Below are 21,453 nucleotides of genomic sequence, written 5' to 3'. Positions count from 1 at the left end.
GGACTAATGGGTTAAAATGTACCTTCTGGCTATCTAGTTTTTGCTATCCTTATTTGATTTATCAGTCATATTAGGGACTTTAGGGATAGCCGTCGTGGAGCGGGGGCGCCATTCTGCTGACCAGTAGGGTGCCAACCTCCGCTGACAGGAAGGTTTTCAGTCACAGGGAACAGTATAGTCAGGTATGTCTTGTGTTTACAGCCCCTTGTTTGCACTTTTTCTATTGTTGCCTAACCTACCCATATCGGCGACACCTTTACACTCCTTTCCTGGTTAAATGGGTGACTGTGTGCTGCACCAGTCCAGGGCTATTTAGGAGCAACAGGGTCAGCCATCGTGGAGCGGGGGTGCCAATCTCGACTGTGTGTAGGGTGCCAATCTCCGCTGGTTGGTAGTTGCTATCAGGGCCCCAGTGTAGGGCCAACATAGGTGACACGGTTAATTGTTGGTTTTCTGTGTGGTTGTCTTGTTTTTAGCTAAGTTCTAATAAAGGTTGTATTTCATTCATAAATGGTTGAGTATGCTCCCTTCAAACTCATAAAAAATAGGAACAGCACAAAATACCTTAGAGCAGTGCACGCTCCTCCAGCCACCTCAATGTCCTTAGATAATAGCAAAAAAAAAGAAAAAGCAGCACCAAAATAGTAGTGGTGTGAACTGTTTAATAGCCTAGTGGCGTGGCGACGTTTCGGATATGGCAAGCCTTTCTTTTTATATATATATATATATATATATATATATATATATATATATATATATATATATATATATATACAGTATATATATTTGAATCACTGATGACTTATGGTTGGCAAGCTCTATTAATTTAGACACCCCTTATTGATTTATAATCTTGAAACTGATATGCTTTACTTCCCACAGTGATGCACTGTATAATATATTGTATATCTTAAAACCAAGCTTAGAAATATATTTTGCAAACAAAATAGTTATAGAGGATGAAAAGCATATTCACCTGGTTGGACTGGGGCTTGTGTGCTTTCCTCTGAAAAAAAAGCAAATACAGTCAGAATACAGTATATTGAACACGTGGCAATAATTGCAATTTATGTTGGTATGAAATCCTGCAAAACTCAATGATGAAATATTGCTGCTTTCCATATCCTAAATAACCAAGCCTGTAAAAATAATGTCTTGTCTAAAGGCACCGTCTCACATAGCGAGATCGTTAGCGAGATCGCTGATACGTCACAGGTTTTGTGATGCAACAGTGACCTCGCCAGTGATCTCGCTACATGTGACACATTGCGGCCACCGGGCCCCCGCTGTGATATCGCTGATCGTGCTCGAATGAACTGGGCCATTTTTGATTGCTGGTGTCCCACTGGCCAGCATGCATTTTTGTGTTTGACGCCGACGAGCGACCTAGTTGGCGACTCAGAACTCAGGGACGCAGGCGGGAGTCGTCAGAGTAGCTGCTGTGTGACAAGGTCCCAACAAAGGCCGAGGTTGTTATATGGATCGCCGGATTGTTGCTGCGTCGTTGAATAGATCTGTCTGTTTGACAGCTTACTAGCGACATTTAGCGACGCACCAGCGATCCTTACCAGGTCGTATCGTTGTCGGGATCGCTGGTGCGTTGTGTAGTGTAACGTACCCTTAGAGTTATTTTACACCAGCTGATAAGACAATGATCATGTGTACAAACATTTGTAGGAACCACTGACCCTTGGAAAAATGTCTGGCAGATGAAAGTACTAATTTGTCTTTTGATTATATCTATTATGCGATCATTATTGCACCCACAGTTGATTTCCTCACACCAAGCTGCTTGCCTATTGCAGTTTCAGTCTTCCCAGCCTGGTGCAGGGTTACAATATTGTTTCTGGTGTCCTTTGACAGCTCTTTGGTCTTCCCCATAGTGGAGTTTGCAGTGTGACTGTTTGAGGTTGCGGACAGGTATCTTTTATACTGATAACAAGTTCAAACAGGTGCCATTATTACAGGTAATAAGTGGAGGACAGAGGAGCCTCTTAACCCTAGAACGCATACCCATAGAAATCTACACATTCACGCACCTGGGGCCTTTTAGGCCTGTTTACAATTATAAACAAAGTTTATTGCAAAGTAAGGATGCATTCCCACTAGCCCTGGGGTCCGCCAGGACGGGATTCCGTAATGGATCTGACCTCCTGGTGACCCCAGCTAAGGCTGGCGGATGCATACCTGGGGCCTCGCAGGCCTGCCAGGTTACTTGTTTTCTATTTTCTGTAAAATTACTTTAGTTAGAATTTTGAAACTCTAGGTATTCCTCAGGTATATAGTTGTTAGTAATTTCCAGTTGTTCATATATTTTTATGTTATAGGCATTTCGGTATAACAACCTTTTTTTGGGACTACCCCATATTCACGCACCTGGGGCCTTTTAGGCCTGTGTGCAAATAACACGGAATAACTCAAATAAAAATACTTTTCAAAATTTAATTTACAATTGCAAAGTAAGGATGCATTCCCACTAGCGCTGGGGTCCGCCAGGAGGTGATCCGTAATGGATCTGACCTCCTGGTGACCCCAGCTAAGGCTGGCGGAATCCCGCCATTCCGGCAGCCTTAGCTGGAGTTACCAGGAGGTCAGATCCATTATGGATCCCCTTCTGGCGAACCCCAGCGCTACTGGGAACACAGCCTAAGATGTGTATATTTCAAAACAGAATTATGTGCATAAAACAACAAAAAAGTAAGTAAACGGGCACGCCAATATAGGCATTCTATATACAATTTTTTTATGAAAACATTTTTTGGTTGTAGCAAACTTGGTGCAGGAATATTTATTTGTAACTTTACATATTCCCCCGACAATTCTCGCATATTATTTTTTTGGCTGAATGTTCCTTGCATACATTTTGTCCGCAAGTAGAACAGAAACGCTCCGATTTTCTTTCCTTCTTTGCTGGACAAATATAGCAGCGCTTTCTTTTTTTTTCTCTTTGCTCTGGATGTTCCAGAAAGCGTATTCCACATCGGATCATTGCCTCTGTAGTTTGCCTTGATAAGCATATCATGCTGCTTCTCTCCATCATAGTAGGCATCAAAAGTTCATAACTATGAATGGACATAGTAGCTTTGTAGTGTGGATCTGCAAATGGGTTCTGAAATAACTCTCTGATTGGAACATCGTATGATTTTGTCGACCCTGCCAGAAGAGTAAGGCCAATATAAGCATATAGTTCCTCTTTATATTTTTCCATGTTTTTTTTCTTCCTGACGCGATACGTTTTCCTTCTACGTTAGTACACAAAACTACCTCATCTGCAATATCATCCAAAACAAATTTACAGAAAACATCTCTTTTGGACATGAATTGGGGAATTCCGACAGCTCCTTGAGCAACTTTAATAATGTTATGTGATGGGGTGCGTGCAGGAGCCGCAGCAGTACTGTTCCAAAAAACATTCGTTTTAGATGTTCTATTTGAACGTTCTGCTGGATCCACTACTTCTTCATCATCTGAAGAATCGCTGGACGATGAAGTTGATACATTAGCTGGTGGCATGTACTCTTCATCAGACAAAGAAATTTCACTTTCTTCATCACTATTGAAAACAATCACCTCGATTTCATGGTCAGTCAATCCCCTGGAAGTAGACTGTGCCATTGTAATTTTAGATGTCAGTAAACTAAAAAGAATTAAAAAAAAGATTACAATCAGGCTTGTGCACTGTAAACAGTATGTGATAAGACTCTTTGTTAGGGTCCCAGCACACCAAGCGATATAAAGCAGGTAAAGTGCAGCCCCCCTCCTCTTACCTCCAACAGATCACTTTCTTGTAGTGCAGTAGAAGCCTCTGGTTTTGGAGCTCAGAAAGTTTCTATTTCCAGACAAAAGAAAGCTGACTTCTTCCTCCAAAGTCTCTCCAGCAATTAGGACAAAAAGACCTGCGATGAGGTCAGAGACACATGACTTTGTGAGGGAGCCTCCCTTCCAAGATCACATGACCATGTTGTCATGCAGAACCCACACTCTTCCCAGCAATAGCAGAGTCATAAAAGTTCTTCCCCAGCAACAATACAGACAAAAAGACTGATTTGCGATAAAAAGAGAGAAGAGCCAGCACTGCCAGTGGTCAGAACGCATAACATGAGGTGCATATGCACATATCTTACTGCATTCAAAATGAGACATTTAGCAAAATATTGATCAATATATTGAGCCACCCCGCTACGCCAAGGCAATCTCATATGGGGGGTCCTACTCTACATTTTTATTTATTCACTGTGCCATTGCGGCCTCCTAAATGTTTTAAAAGCAAGACCATATCAAATGCAATCCATACCTGATGCATATCTGCATCACTCTCGTGCAGCCAGATGGAGCAGGTGCAGATGAAGGCCAACCAGGTCTGAACACAGACATCTCAGGTTTGACCTCCACACACTGCCTGAACAGCAAACACAGATGAAGGGCAATGCAGGCTCAGACATGGATTCAAAAATAAATAAAGCCTGGGGCAGGGCGGGGCTGCCGTGAGTGTGCACAGCAGCCTAGATCAATCACAATAAACACAGAAAAGATGGCGAACATGACCCAGCGTGCACGGCAACAGTGGTGGTCAGCCACAAAACCAATTTGCAATAAAAAGAGAGAAGAGCCAGCACTGCCAGTGGTCAGAACGCATAACATGAGGTGCATATGCACATATCTTACTGCATTCAAAATGAGACATTTAGCAAAATATTGATCAATATATTGAGCCACCCCGCCACGCCAAGGCAATCTCACATGGGGGGTCCTACTCTACATTTTTATTTATTCACTGTGCCATTGCGGCCTCCTAAATGTTTTAAAAGCAAGACCATATCAAATGCAATCCATACCTGATGCATATCTGCATCACTCCCGTGCAGCCAGATGGAGCAGTTGCAGATGAAGGCCAACCAGGTCTGAACACAGACATCTCAGGTTTGACCTCCACACACTGCCTGACCAGCAAACACAGATGAAGGGCAATGCAGGCTCAGACATGGATGCAAAAATAAATAAAGCCTGGGGCAGGGCGGGGCTGCCGTGAGTGTGCACAGCAGCCTAGATCAATCACAATAAACACAGAAAAGATGGCGAACATGACCCAGCGTGCACGGCAACAGTGGTGGTCAGCCACAAAACCAATTTGCAATAAAAAGAGAGAAGAGCCAGCACTGCCAGTGGTCAGAACGCATAACATGAGGTGCATATGCACATATCTTACTGCATTCAAAATGAGACATTTAGCAAAATATTGATCAATATATTGAGCCACCCCGCCACGCCAAGGCAATCTCATATGGGGGGTCCTACTCTACATTTTTATTAATTCACTGTGCCATTGCGGCCTCCTAAATGTTTTAAAAGCAAGACCATATCAAATGCAATCCATACCTGATGCATATCTGCATCACTCCCGTGCAGCCAGATGGAGCAGGTGCAGATGAAGGCCAACCAGGTCTGAACACAGACATCTCAGGTTTGACCTCCACACACTGCCTGACCAGCAAACACAGGTCTTGCTTTTATACATTTAGGAGGCCGTAATGGCACAGCGAACATAAAAAACATAGAGTAGGACTCCCCATATGAGACTGCCTTGACGTGGCGGGGTAGCTCAAACAATTGATCAATTTTTTGCTAAATGTCTCATTTTTGAATACAGATAGAAACCTATGTGTGTTTTCACACTTTATGTATTACGTTCTGACCACAATCAGCGCTGGCTTCTCCCCCTCTTTTTTCTTGATATTGGTTTTGTGGCTGACCACCACTGTAGCCGTGCGCGCTGGGTCAGGTACGCCATTCTTTCTGTTTTCTTAGTGATTGATCTAGGCTGCTGTTCACATTAAACGGCAGCCCTGCCCTGCCCTAGGCTTTATTTGATTACGCACCTGTATCTGGGCCTGGATCGTCCTTTATCTGTGGTGCTGGTCAGGCGGTGTGGAGGTTGGACCTGAAATGTCTGCATGGACCTGGCTAATCTTTACCTGCGCTTGTCCTCTCTGGTGCCATAGGAGCGATTCTGAAATGCTTGAGGTACAGTGTGCATGTAATGAGGTCTTGCTTTTATACATTTAGGAGGCCGTAATGGCACAGCGAACATAAAAAACGTAGAGTAGGACTCCCCATACGAGACTGCCTTGACGTGGCGGGGTAGCTCAAACAATTGATCAATTTTTTGCTAAATGTCTCATTTTTGAATACAGATAGAAACCTATGTGTGTTTTCACACTTTATGTATTACGTTCTGACCACAAGCAGCGCTGGCTTCTCCCCCTCTTTTTTCTAGACAAAAAGACTGAGTATCACATGTAAACCTAGTGCAGGCCTAAAAGGCCCCAGGTGCGTGAATATGGGGTAGTCCCAAAAAAAGGTTGTTATACCGAAATGTCTGTAACATAAAAATATATGAATAACTGGAAATTACTAACAACTATATACCTGAGGATTACCTAGATTTTCAAAATTCTAACTAAAGTACTTTTACAGAAAATAGAAAACAAGTAACCTGGCAGGCCTGCGTGGCCCCAGGTATGTGTTCTAGGGTTAAAGAAGTTACAGGTCTGTGAGAGCCAGAAATCTTGCATCTTTTTAGGTGACCAAATACTTATTTTCCACCATAATTTGCAAAATAAATCTTGCCAAATCAGAGAAGGTGATTTTCTGGATTTGAGTTCTCATGTTAACTCTCATAGTTGCGGTCTACCTATGATGTCAATTACAGGCCTCTCTCATCTTTTTAAGTGGGAGAACTTTCACAATTGGTGGCTGACTAAATACTTTTTTCCCAACTGTATATGAAAAAAAGAGAAAAGAAATACATATGAAACACCAGAATGTGTATTAACCCTTATAATACCTCAAATAGTGATTTGCCCTGTTGAGGGCAGAGTAAAGTACTGCAGTGCGCAGACGCTGGGCCTCGCTGACCTTTCTGATGCCTGCGCACTTCAGTACTTTGCTCTGCCCTCAACAGGGCAGAGAATTACGCCTGCACCGGAGCCGCGACAGAACGACAGAAGCAAGGAAGAGGAAGTCACTGCACTACCATCACTACCACCATCTTAAATCATATCACTACACCTGCCCTGGGGCCCAGCTCTGCCTGTGGAGAGCTGAACCAACTTTGCCGCATCAACAACGGCCCCAGCGGACTGAAGTTGCAGCGTCAGTTAACACCTTATTTGCTGAGTACCACAGGTGGCGTCACGAATTATCCCTTATAAACTATTATTTCCCCTTTTTTTCAATATTTTCATTGAATGCCCAGGGCTACGGACCGGGTCACTGCTGCCGTAACACATCCCCTTAAGAATCGGCCCGGTACCGTTTACCCCCATGGCCCTGGTGGGCGCTCCACAACTGCGTTCAATATGTTTTGCATTACTACTGTACATTTCCATTTTCTTCTGTTGGAGGAAGAAGTGGTCAGAGGTAAGCAGGGCCGTTTTTAGGCAAAGTGGGGCCCTAGGCAAAGTTTAAAATGGGACCCCAAATGCTGACATATTGCACATCACACAGAAGCATTTTGGTTGTATTTACATGCGCTGAGTTCAGGTCGCTAAATGAGTGTGAGACAATATTGAAGTCGCTCAACACCTGTTTCCCGGCCTCTTTCCACCGTCTGAGAAAGAATGATGGGGACAGAACAATCACTAATGGATCAATCTGTCCCTATACAGTATCATGTTATCAGCACCACATCTACAGTTTACACCCCAAAGTCCTCCATATTGTATAATACACTCCCTATAGTCCTCCATATAATATAATGTGCCCCATAGTCCTCCATATAGTATAATACACTCCCCATAGTCCTCCATATATTAAAATACACTTCCCAGTCCTCCATATAGTATAATACACACCTCATAGTGCTCCATATAGTATAATGCACCGCCATAGTCATCCATGTAATACAATTCACTTCCCATAGTATAATGCACCCCATAGTTCTTCATATAATGTATTCCCCATAGTCCTCGATACAGTATAATGCAGCCCACATACAGTATAATGCAGCCACCCCATAGAGTATAAAGCAGCCTCGCCATACAATATAATGTAACCCCCCATAGAATATAATGCAGCCCCCCTCTTATAGTATAATGCAGCCACCCCTTAGAGCATAATGCAACTACCCCACAGAGTATAATGCAGCCACTCCAAAGAATATAATGTAACCCCCCATCGAATATAATGCAACCCCCCTCATATAGTATAATGCAGCCCCTCCATAGAATATATGGCAGCCCCCTCATAGAGCATATTGCAGCCCCCCACAGAATATAATGTAGCCCCTCCTCCATAGAATACAATGTAGCCCTCCTCTTATAGCATAATGCAGCCCTCATAGAATATAATGTAGCCCCCTCATAAAGTATAATGAAGCCCCCATACAATATAATCACCCCCCACAGAATATAATGCAGCCCCCCATAGAATACAATGTAGCCTCCTCCTATAGTATAATGTAGCCCCCTCAGAGTATGATGCAATCACCCCACCCATAGAATATAATAAATATAATACAGCCCCCCATAGAATATAATGTAGCCCCAAATAGAATATAATACAGCCCACCTCCCCATAGAATATAATGCAGCTCCCCATACTATATAACACAGCCTCCCCCATAGAATATAATGTAAAATGTACCCCTCATGGTATATAACACAGCCGCATAGTATACAGCCCAGCCCCACATGGTATATATAATATAGCCCAGCCCCACATGGCATATACAGCACAGCAGCCCCACATGGTATATATAGCCCAGCAGCCCCACATGGTATATATAGCCCAGCAGCCCCACATGGTATATACAGCCCAGCAGCCCCACATGGTATATACAGCCCAGCAGCCCCACATGGTATATACAGCCCAGCAGCCCCACATGGTATATACAGCCCAGCAGCCCCACATGGTATATACAGCCCAGCAGCCCCACATGGTATATACAGCCCAGCAGCCCCACATGGTATATATAGCCCAGCAGCCCCACATGGTATATACGGCCCAGCAGCCCCACATGGTATATACAGCCCAGCATCCCCACATGGTATATGCAGCCCAGCAGCCACACATGGTATATGCAGCCCAGCAGCCCCACATGGTATATACAGCCCAGCAGCCCCACATGGTATATATAGCCCAGCGCACATAGCATACCACCCCCGAGAGAGGCCCCACAGTCCAGCACACACGATATAGTTAAAAAAAAACACTTCTCACCTTCTCCTCGTGCCAGAGCTGCTCCCGGCTCCTGTCTCCTGCTATGCCTGATACATAGTGAGTGAGCGATGACGTCATCGCGCACCCACTGTGTGTCAGAAGCAGAGCAGGGAATGATGGGCGAGGGAGCGTCAGCTCCTCTCTCCTCCATCATTGCTGCGGTGGCGGCGGGGGGAGTCATCGGCGGGGGAAGGCAGGCCCCCCTGCCTCACAGGGGCCCCATAGTGGCAGCAGGATATGACACTAGCTGGGGGCCCCTGGGGGAGCGGGGGCCGTAAGCAGCTGCCTGGTCTGCCTGCCCCTAATGCTGGCCCTGGATGTAAGACAGTTGGTTTCTATGATCATCAGATTTCCCATTGAGCACGGAAATGTATACCTTTTCATTTTTTTGAGGTCATCATTTTTGAAGGGCAAGGATGTCATTATCTTTGAAGGGACATGAGAAACAGCAGTTCTTACATTATTTATATATGTAACCCCCAATATAATGTAACCCCCCATAGAATATAATGCAACCCCCCTCATATAGTATAATGCAGCCCCTCCATAGAATATATGGCAGCCCCCTCATAGAGCATATTGCAGCCCCCCACAGAATATAATGTAGCCCCTCCTCCATAGAATACAATGTAGCCCTCCTCTTATAGTATAATGCAGCCCTCATAGAATATAATGTAGCCCCCTCATAAAGTATAATGAAGCCCCCATACAATATAATCACCCCCCACAGAATATAATGCAGCCCCCCATAGAATACAATGTAGCCTCCTCCTATAGTATAATGTAGCCCCCTCAGAGTATGATGCAATCACCCCACCCATAGAATATAATAAATATAATACAGCCCCCCATAGAATATAATGTAGCCCCAAATAGAATATAATACAGCCCACCTCCCCATAGAATATAATGCAGCTCCCCATACTATATAACACAGCCTCCCCCATAGAATATAATGTAAAATGTACCCCTCATGGTATATAACACAGCCGCATAGTATACAGCCCAGCCCCACATGGTATATATAATAGAGCCCAGCCCCACATGGCATATACAGCACAGCAGCCCCACATGGTATATATAGCCCAGCAGCGAGGGAGCGAGGGACATTATCTTTGAAGGGACATGAGAAACAGCAGTTCTTAGTTACATTATTTATCTTTAGGTCGTTCACTTACATTTATGTAATAAGCTGATTTTATTGCATGGATATTTATGATTGCGGTTATACAAATGATTCATTGTTGTTTTTTATTTCTTCAAAGATTTTAATTTGGAAAGGAGTGAAGAGTTGGTTGTCTTTTTTTAGTGTTGATATTTAATTTTTTTCAATACACTTTGTGTTAAGATTTAGCAATCCTTTGCTTACTCACTAAAACTCATTTTTCCACGTTAGTCAAAGAAGATGCAAAATATGCTGTGAATTTGTGCCATTTGCTGCATTATCACTATAATTTGGGTAAGTATAGACTTCTCAACATTTTTAGTGTATTGTGTCATTTAGTTATTTAGTCAGGCTTGTAATGGCCCACTGTTAGGGACGGCAGAACGCACTAAATATAAAATAATAGAAAGTGTGTTTGCCGCCCGGGGTCCACTGTGCAGAGGTGTTAAACTGCTGCTATATAATGGCAGACGCACAATATGGCGGTATATCGCACACGGGTTGAACGTCACCCAGTGTGCACTGTGTGTATTCTGTTAGCTTCACAGAGATGCCTTAGACATAAACATAAGTACTGAGCCTGTTGGACTCATAGGTCTCAGAGAAATGCACGCACGGTATATGGTCACAGGAGCTGGGCCCAAGGCAGAGGGACAGAGTCCGTCTAGACCTACCGTGCGTGCGGCATCGCTACCGCGGACGCCCACAGGTGCTGCAGACTGCAGCGTAGCTACTGACACAGCCGCTATGCGACAGTACCCAGGAGGGGCGCACTGTCGGACGCTAGTTAGGTGATGATATGCCCTGTGGCCTGTAGCGTGCCACTGATTGGTGCTGACTCTATGACTAAGTCCCTATTCACACACGTAATATCAGAGGGAGGGGAGTCTTAATGAGTCATTCACAGGTTCATGCATCCATCATCATTCACACATGTAGCAAGTAGAGTCTATACTAGAGCATGGCCGAGCGGCCATGCGAACCTTTTATAGCCGGGACCTTCCGGAAGCTTCCAGATCCCTGAGATGGACCAGTCAGATCACGAGAAGGACCTGAGCATGTGACTCCCGATCTCCAATGGGAGATCGTCTCGTGAGCATGCCCAGAACCGTGAGTTGAGGACTTAGCCTCTGAAGTAGCTTGCTGCTGAGCAGCCTGTGCTGCTATTGCTGGCCCAGAGGTGGCAGCAACAGCCAGACCCACAGAGCTGGTCTGAGCAGGGCGTCTGGCATGCCCGGGATTGCTGTGCAGTCTCCTGAGCAGTTGGTGGAGAATGGGAGACCGCTGAATGCAAGGCTCTGGATTCCTGCTGTGCAGTTGCAGGAACCTGACGCCTAACACCCACTAGGGAACATGTGAATCACCTGGTGGACAGGAGTGGGCCCACCACCACACATATGTGAGTAGTGACTGGCACAATATATTTCTTTCATAATGTAGAAACAAAAGTAGCATCTCAATTATTTAATACACTACTCAGTTTATTATTATGTAGAATCATAGATCATTTTGGAAATGAGGGTAATGTAATATATGCTTGTAGCTGAAGGGTGGGCTCCCAAAGTTAAAGGGGTGAACCGAAACACAAATTAATTGACAGCCTAAATGCCTATCTATTTAATGCCAGAATCTAATCTATTTTGTGATATATTGCATCACTTGTGGGGTCACGCTGGTCTCTGCTCGCATGGTATTCTTCTTCTCCGCCCTTTTCTCACTATGGAAACAACAAAAACCCTCACTGTTGCATTGATCCACTCCCGCCTGGATTACTGCAATGCTCTACTTAATGCAGCGGCCAGGATCGTCCATCTGGCTAATCGGTACTCGGACGCGTCCGCTCTTCGCCCGTCCTTACATTGGCTGCCCATTCATTATAAGATCCAATTCAAAGTACTTGTTCTCACCCACAAAGCTCTCCACAGTGCGGCACCCCCTTACATTTCTTCCCTCATTTCTGTCTATCGTCCTAGCCGATCGCTGCGCTCTGCAAACGACTTTCGACTAACCTCTGCACTAATCTGTACCTCCCACTCCCGACTCCAAGACTTCTCCCGTGCTTCTCCTATCCTCTGGAATGCTCTACCCCAAGAAATCAGGACTATCCACAATTTGCATAGTTTTAGGCGCTCCCTCAAAACACACTTGTTCAGAGCGGCCTATCACGTTCACTGATCAAAGTAATTCTCTGTGTAAGTGTGCTTGTGTAGCCCATTCACTATCTCCATCCATCCTTCACTCCCTCAAGATGGCTGGACCTTCATTGTAAACACACAATTGTAAATACACACCTGTACTTTGTATCTCCCCCACCTCATTGTAGATTGTAAGCTCTCACGAGCAGGGTCGTCTCATTTCGTCTTATTTTGCTTCAATTATTGTATTGTTAACGTTGTTACTTATGACTTGTGTTTTGAAACTGTTAAACTGTAAAGCGCTGCGGAATATGTTGGCGCTATATAAATAAAGATTATTATTATTATTATTATAATGGCTCCTTACTTCTGATCCGAACCAGCGAGAAACTGCACTGTCACTGTCCATATTGCACAGTGAAAGAATCTACTAATCATCTGTTAGAATTGACTATTGATGCATGCTCAGTAGAGTAGGGACTAGCTCAGCCCCTTCAGGAGATAAATGAAAATGCTTCCTTTCAGGGAAGGGGCAAAGACTGCAGCTGTGATCGCAACTTCTGCCCCCTGATGATGCTTTGTTGAGTATCCCAGCATGCACTTGCATCTTAAACAAAGTGTCTTCAAAAAGGAAGTAGTAAAAAAAATAAAGCAGTTAGATGATGTACTTAGGGAATGGAAGGGACTTTTTAAATAAAGTATATTAAAAGAGAGATTAAATTATAGCATTAAATAGATAGAATGAAAATTAATTTAATTTGTGTTTCGGATCATTCCAGTGAAAATAGTACCAGCTTTATATAATCTTGATATGTAGTCAATTGTGTTCCTTTATTAACGCCAAAATTGTCAAAAGTCAAATTTCTCATTCTAGTAGTGTGAAACTAGAAGGAAAATGCTTTCTTAGGCTGTGTTCACACATTGTGTTTTTGTTGATTTGTTTATGCTAATTTTAAGCTGAGATTTACAGTACCAGCAAAACCTATGAGATTTCAGATATCTCATGCACACATATTGTTTTTTTCCTGGCTGAATTGCAAAAACTGCTGTGTTTTTGAGAACTGCAGCATGTAACTTCTTTCAATGTTTTTCCAGCATTTTTTCACCCATACAAAACAATGAGTAAGTGCAAAAATGCAGCAATAAACACAGGTATCAGGCTTTGCTGCATTTTTAATGAAAAAAGCATGTACAACAGTATGTGAAACCCATTTATTTTTGTGATTTTTCCCAAAATTTAAACCATAATGTCTTTGTCTCTTCACCTGAGAATGGCAGATCGGATTAGTACAGTATAAGTAAATTAGTGAAAATGTGTAAATTAAACATTGGCTGACCAAGCTGTGAAATTGCACAATGTGTGGCCAACTCAAGAACTGACTAACGTGGGAAAGCAAACAATGTCCTACAAACTCAATGCACTGCCAATGTCTTAGGTAAACTATTCCCGACCAATTCACCGCTGTTACATTTGTAATTGTATATTTTTTCATGAACTCATATGAACTTTTTTGTCCAAAATGGTCGCTATTTTTTCACACATGAAAATCTTTTTCCACTAAATAATTTGATAAAATTGCCCTTTTTTCAAAATGGTTTTATGGTTTCACATAAAAGGAGGAGTGCGCGAAAACTCGCCATGACGTATCCATACATGCAAGGTCGGTAAGTACCTAGCGACCTGAACATATGGATACATCGGGGGTCAGAAGGGGTTAAAGTGTTTAATATGAGACAAGGTTCAGTTCTATTGCTCTTTTAGTTATATGTCTCACACGGGGAATTCCTCCTTTAATTTAAAATAAGTTGTGGAGGCAGATTTTCAAGCAGATCAGTGTCTGGCCTTTAGTCTTTAACATCTTTTTCACATATAGTTAAAAAGTGGATTTCTCTGGAATAAGATCGCAGAAGATATTAAGGTATCACTTTATTCAGCTTCCTATCACCTGCATGCCCACATAAACGAATTAGGAGGGTTGATCCTACTGACAGATTCCCTTTAAAAATGTAAAGCCTTTTTGTGTAATGTTTTATGAACATTTAATTTGTGTCTGCCCTTGCTACTGCAGCTTATGATGGACCCAATAGTTCTTGGTGACACCTCCAACATGAAAAGAGACTAACTACAGCACACCATTATGTAATTTGATCAGTGTACACCACTGTAGCTCTCAAGTTCATTGATAATATCCTCTAAAACAAATATTACCTTACTTTTAAAAAATGAGTGTCTTTGTATCATGCACAATTATCCATACTGTATTATACATACCTTTTGTAGTAGAACAATTTTGGTTGATAATATCCCAACCTTTTGATTCAGTGTTAACTAACACATGTGCTGAGCATTCACCATAGTCCTAGAAAGAGAGAAATGATGCAGTAACTCATTTTTTTCCCCAAAAATTAGATTTTAGAGAAAAGGCTAGAGAATAGAGCCAGCTTTTTCACTTTTATCCATAGACCTAGCCTAGTATTTCAGCTCAGCATTACTGACATGAATGGGACGGGATCCACTACCAGACATATACCAAATCTGTTTCTGCTAAATCAGCATCTAATACATTATTTTAATTTAAAACAGTCTCATATATTTTGCAAAATAATAAATATATTAAAGCTTTTAAACTGGATTTATTTGAACTTACAGTGTCAATGACTTTGAAAGCACATCTTTGCCAAAATATGCCATTTTTTATTGGACACACACTTTCCTGTATCTTGAAATTGATAAAAATATTCAATTTGCCAGTTTCTTCCTAGATTGCAAAAAAAAATGATATTTCAGCAAGCACATCATGAAATATTCCTGTATATTACACTTTGAGAAAATAAAAAAAACAGATCAAATGTTTTGCACCCAGATTAGACTGTTAGGCTGGGTTCATACTGCATTATGCAGTCTGTTTAACGGATTGCGTTACACAGCGGCATAACGCGATGTAACGCAATCCATTAACGCTGCCATTCACTCCCATTACCGAGTGCATCGCTAACTAGCATGCCATAAACAGCATGCGCTAGCGATGTGCCGTCATTCTGTGACCGATCTTCGGACGCGTGCTGCGGCGTCCGAGGGTTCGTCACTGCTAGCGCAGATGGAGCATCTATGTTAGTGGTATAGCATAACGCAATCGCGTTATGCTATAGCGTTAACACAGTCCATCAACGCTATGCATTGAACAGACTGCATTAATGCAGTATGAACCTGGCCTAACCATTCTCCTTTTAATTTTCTAATTTTAGTGGCATAGTGTAAAATAAACTTTTAGATATTTCCCTAAATCATATATTAGCTGTACTTCTCTAATATGACCTATTGGACCGGTAAGATGTAAATTACCTCTTCTAGCTCAGGGATAGGAAACAAAGGGTGGTTATTAATGGAGCACACTCGGACTGGGTCACGGTTAGCAGTGGGGTACCACAGGGGTCAGTATTGGGCCAGCTTCTTTTTAACATATTTATTAATGACCTTGTAGGGGGCATAGAGAGTAGAATTTCGTATGTGGAGTCGGGAAGGAATTTTTTTCCCCAATGTGAAGCTTACTGTTTGTCACATGGGGTTTTTTTTTGCCTTCCTCTGGATCAACATGTTAGGGCAAGTTAGGATAGGATATGGGTTGAACTAGATGGACTTAGGCTACTTTCACACTTGCGTTTTTTTGCGGTGCGTTTTTTGCGCACACAAACGCATGAAAAAGACGCATCATGCGTTTGTGTGTGTTTTTTTGCGGGTTTTGGTGCGTTTTTTTAAAAAAAGCATGCTTTTTATGCGCATACGTGCACATTACAATGTGCGCGTATGCGCACCCATAGACTGTAATGGGTGTTTTGCTGTAAAAAACGCTTTGCGTGTGCATGCATTTTTTTGGGGCAAGTCGGACTCACAAAAAATGCAACAGGATGCATTTTGTGCGCCCGAGCGCACACTACAAAAAACGCATGCGCATACAAATGCGTTCAAACGCATGTGTATGCGCACCTATGCACACCCATGTAAAAGATAGGGGAAAAAACGCATGCGTTTTTTGAGCTAAAAAAAGCGCAAAAAAACGCAAGTGTGAAACCAGCCTTAAAGTCTTCCTTCAACCTTAATAACTATGTTAACTATGTATGTAGTTATAAACCTCTGCATTATCAATGTCACCTACCTCATTCAAAACAAAGAGAATAAATAATGCAAAAAGAAAGGCAAAGTTCTATAAGACTGACACAGTGATTTCTTTCTTTTTAGCACGATAATGCATAAAACCATGAAAATTGCCATTATCTTATCTTTATCTGCTCTGTGTCTGCACACAAGGCCTGGTGCCCAACTGGAACTAAAGACCTCTCCAAAATATAAGAAGGCACCAGTCTCATTAATGGGATAGATGGTTACATATTTTTAAGTAGTTCTAGTTAATTCAAGTTACACCTCCGGAAATGAGAAAAGTAATGTACATATTGCTGTTATTGAATGGAATACATGACCCTTATCTTTTACACAGATTTCCTAAACCAATGCAAATATTGCCTGCCTAAACCAGTGAGTGCAACATGTAAATATTTCTAAAGGCAAGTAAACTTTTATGTTCACAGGATAATGATTCTTCTGCAGCTGGATTCAAGCATATTTGTTGTGAAATTTTGGTCGCAAATTCCACACAAAGTGGAATTACAACACAAGATCTGCAGAGGAATATACACATGATGTAGGTTTTGCTCTAGCCATTGAGGAAGTGCTACAGAGTTTAAGGCCGGGGTCACACTAGAGACAAATACGGACGAGTGAGAGGCGTAAAAACCATGCACTGCACACGGACCAATGATTCTCTATGGGGTAGCTCCCATCAGCCGTATAGTTCTCAAGCGTATTTTACGGTCAGTGCCAATCGCAGCATGCTGCGATTGTCAGCGTATTCCGCCCGCAATACGCCAATGCAAGTCTATGGATGCGCAAAAACAACGCATTACACACGGACCACACGAGTGACTTGCGAGAAATACGCACGACTTTGGCAGGTGACAGAAAATGGACCAACCAATTATCAGGAAGCTTAGACATGCTAATTAGCTCAAAAAGCGCTCCAGACATCCCGGAAGAACGCCTCCATGGAGTACAGCATCATGGCACCTTACCTGAATGTGGAGATGCTGATTGTTCTTGTGCAGGAGCGCCCAGAATTATGGGACCAACGTGATGCCCGTTATGCCGACCGGTCAAGAAATGAGGTGGCATGGAGGCGCATATGTCGCCAGATGCTCCACAATTTTGGTGATCGGCCACGTGAGAAGCAGCAGCAAATGAGTAAGTTCAACAAAAAAAAGGGTTGAAAATTACCTCACATCAAAAAAGGATTTTGGAAGTAGCCCCCCCTCCTGTGCTTGGGCTTTTTGCCTCTTGAGGCCTGTAGTTTTGGATTTGACCCACTGTTTTACCCTGACATAATTGGTCCCTGTCCACAAGCTCCTCATAATGCCTAGGCAACCAATTTTAGAGTTGTTACTTGCCCCCTGAGCTATTGTGACCCTGTGTATTTGGCCTGGTTGCTCCAATTATATATGCCACCCTGGGTAGAAATCACACCCTACTAGACCACATGACTATGCTACTTTTTGTAAATGTTGTTTTGCAAATATGTGAAATGTAGAATATTTTCTGTCACATTGCAGTTAAAGATCTGATGAGACGCTGGTGCAGCATCCGTGACCAGTATTGCCGGGAGCGCCAGCAGCGTTCAAGAAGTGGGCCAAACCAAGCGAAAATATGTATACTATGATTGCCTCTACTTCCTTGCTCCAATTCTGGATCTGAGACCGTAAGTAGAAAACTCACACCACATTACACATATCCTTTACAGGGCCCAAGCCAATTTTTCAGTCTAACCTTACTGAAAGGGAAACTGGGACAGATACAGAGCCCATCATAGATCCTGTGGGTGGAGGAGAAGAGGTGGCTGGCCCATCTTCTCACCCTCCAAGAATCATGGGCCAAGTTTCATCTCCTGCTCGCCCTGCGCCTGCCCTTTGACCTGGACCTGCACCACAAACCCCACCACCAGGACCACAGCCACAAGCAGGACTGTCAGCTGCAGCACCACCCGCCATACAGGATGATTAGGGCCACATCAGCAGCAGCCCAACTGTCCACCTTGAGGGCTCCCCTCAGCCTGCTGTACCATCCAGGCGAGGTAGAAGAAGGCGCCAGATCCCTGCCCAAGATAACCGTACAAATGTGGACACAGGGGTCCTCAACTATCTTGCTCGAGTGAATAATGATGATGGGGAGGAGGCGTACTCACGCAGCCTGGCCCGTTATCTTTGGTCCCTTCCCCATGAAGTGAGGCTACGTATTCGAGGATCTATTCAGATCCTGATTGACGCAAGCACATACCCCAATACCCCATATGAGGTATTTGAATTTCTGGAGAGGTGGCAGCTTTCCCCAAGGAATCTGATGCGCCTTAGACCACACCCACACATGCTTGCGCAATCAGGCTCTGAGGATCCTTTTACACGTGGGCCTACACCTCACCCCCTTCCTCCCCCTACCCAACCTTGACCACAGCAGCCACATATGTCTGGCTCTAACAAACCTCACCAATATGGCCACTTGTTCCCACCCAGTGTTGTAGGCTGGTCCCAACCAGGTTGGGGACGACATGGCTATTTTGGGGGTATGAGCCACGAAAATCTCGCCATACAGATTACATATGGATTACATACGGATGGTTTTATGTGCAAAATACGCAGCTCCACATTGATATCGGATGACATACAGATCACTGCTTAGGGAACATTTCTCCGTAGTTCGTCCGTAAACTACGGACCGTATTTCTCGCCAGTTAGTGTGACCCCGGCCTAACTGTAGGTCACGGACAAATTTTCTGTATGGACCATGATGTATAGATGGGCCACAGATCTCCCAATCTGAACTCAACAGCCTCATAAGTCTATAAGGTTGTTCAGTTTGGGCCAGAAGACCCACACATGGTCCTTATCTCACCGTCTGTACATGGACAGAGGGTCAGGGACGTTGGAATTTGAACTAACAAAGTTAAATCTGTACCAAAATCTACAATAACACACACACATGTAACCCAAACAGATTTTGGAAAAGATTTCAGAGCTGTTTCAACAGTGTAATGGGTGATCCCAGTGAAAATAGTATGGGTTATGTCTAATAGCTCAGTAGCTCTAAAAAGTTGCAGGACATTGCAGGTTTCTAATCATTACCAGAAGAATCTCTTTCAAATGTGTAAGCCATGAAGCAAGAGTCTGGTCTCTTAGGGACAAAGAGATGTTCATGTCTCACAATCTCAAAACCCAAAAAGCTGATGGTCCACAGGAGCGCAGCTGTATCATTTATCAGTGATTTACATGGGGTGCAAATGTAGGCATTAACATGCTGTGTCTATGAATATTATTTTTTAGAAAATTATTTTTTATTTTAGTGGATGCATAGACGAGACCCGGCTGAATGGCCTTACCTAGATGGACTTGGTCGGGTATGTTAAAGGAAACCATGAACACTTGATATCATAATTATAATTCAACTATTATTAAACCGTAGACCTACTTCTGCATCCCCTTGTATTTTTACATATTTTTAAAAAGGGAGCTTTACATATACTGTAATGGATAATGAATTAAACTAAGTATTTGCTGAGAAACTTTGCAAATGTAAGAATAAATACATACTTCATACAGATTCTACCAGTTTGGATTAAACACATGATATATTCAGCCTCAGCTCCACCTTTCTAGAATTGATGCTCATACATTTCTAACAATGTCATCTCCTACCTTCATCCTGGCCTCTGTGATCCTGTACAGGACAAACTGGTTCCCATCTTTTTTTGCATCATTGAAGGATTTCAGCACTTCATCTGCTGCCTGAAAAACGTTTTGGTCATCGCAATTTGCTTCATCAGTACTCGACTGGTTACTAGAAGCAAGGAGACAATAAGAAAAGAGGAGCACAATGGCCAGGAGCCTCATTTCAGCCACTGATTCCCTTCACTAATGGATACTGCTTAGGAGGTTTTGGACATGTGAATTCTAGGCAATCATCAATGGGACAGAAGGCAAACAAAACGCTGACTGTTCAGAGAATAGTCAATGAACTCTGATGACAAATGTTACACAATCCACACAATGCAAACTGCAATATAGGTTTAACTAAATAAACTAACTAAACTGTGAGAGGACTGTAAAGTCCTTAAAGATCACGTCAAAGAGTCCATAGTATGTAAAGTTGTGCAATATTAGTACCAGTACTATGAAAATAAATACTACCACTACACAATATATTTTACTAGTATTTTCCGATGTTTGTGACAATACTATTGATTAGAGATGAGCAAATATTTCAATGTTTTGTTCGTATTACGATCACAGATTTTGCAATATTTGACGATTTATTTGTTGAATATTCGCCTAACATAGCCGAATGCTATTGAACAATGTTGTCATGATCTCAGTGCGGGTTTGACTCGCACACGTGAGGTTAATGTCTGGAACCAGTGCTGATGACTGGCATTTCTGGGGTTAAAGGTTGTGATCCCGGTGCAGGCTTACCTGCACACCTGGGGCTATGATTGTGGCCTCTCCCTGGTTCTGGTAGAGGCTTCTTATAGCCTCAGGATGCTCCCATCCCTGTCAGTTATACTCTTGCCCTTGGCATAGTGTGGTGACCCCTGAGTGTGTTTTTGCTGTGTTCTGGTTGCTTGATAATCTGTGTATGACTCGATCTGTTCTCTGGATATTGCTTTGGATTCTGCTTGGTACCTTCTATGTCTGTTTGGTTTTGACTGCTGCTTGGCCTTGACTATCCGCTCTGTCTCATCCTTGGTACGTTACAGCTATCTCTGTGTATGAACCCCGTTTTACCTGACTCTGAGTAATTCTGTATAGTGTCTTTTCATCTCACTAGCAGGACGCTAAGCC

The 21,453-nt window shown here is 43.0% G+C and overlaps 1 protein-coding gene across 2 annotated transcripts in view; it reads right to left on the bottom strand.

Moving 5' to 3' along the window:
* LOC141092521 (T-kininogen 1-like) overlaps positions 1–20,581 on the bottom strand; it is a 97,256-nt gene extending 76,675 nt beyond the window's left edge. Inside the window, exons 1-4 of one of the 2 annotated variants that reach the window (XM_073578742.1) lie at positions 20,311–20,581; positions 15,168–15,278; positions 14,792–14,879; positions 977–1,006 (exon numbers count right to left, since the gene is read on the bottom strand). In XM_073578742.1, the coding sequence (XP_073434843.1) occupies positions 977–1,006; positions 14,792–14,879; positions 15,168–15,278; positions 20,311–20,505 (424 nt within the window). In that variant the 5' untranslated portion in view covers positions 20,506–20,581. The remainder of the gene's footprint in view (positions 1–976; positions 1,007–14,791; positions 14,880–15,167; positions 15,279–20,310) is intronic. The other variant, XM_073578741.1, reaches the window with a different exon arrangement.
* Positions 20,582–21,453: the final 872 nt, after the last annotated feature.

Source organism: Dendrobates tinctorius, unplaced genomic scaffold, assembly GCF_039654945.1.
Source record: "Dendrobates tinctorius isolate UK_male_01 unplaced genomic scaffold, ASM3965494v1 ptg000060l, whole genome shotgun sequence".
Taxonomy (NCBI): domain Eukaryota; kingdom Metazoa; phylum Chordata; class Amphibia; order Anura; family Dendrobatidae; genus Dendrobates; species Dendrobates tinctorius.
The sequence above is the reverse complement of the archived record's forward strand: the minus strand, read 5'-3'. Positions and strand labels throughout refer to the sequence as shown.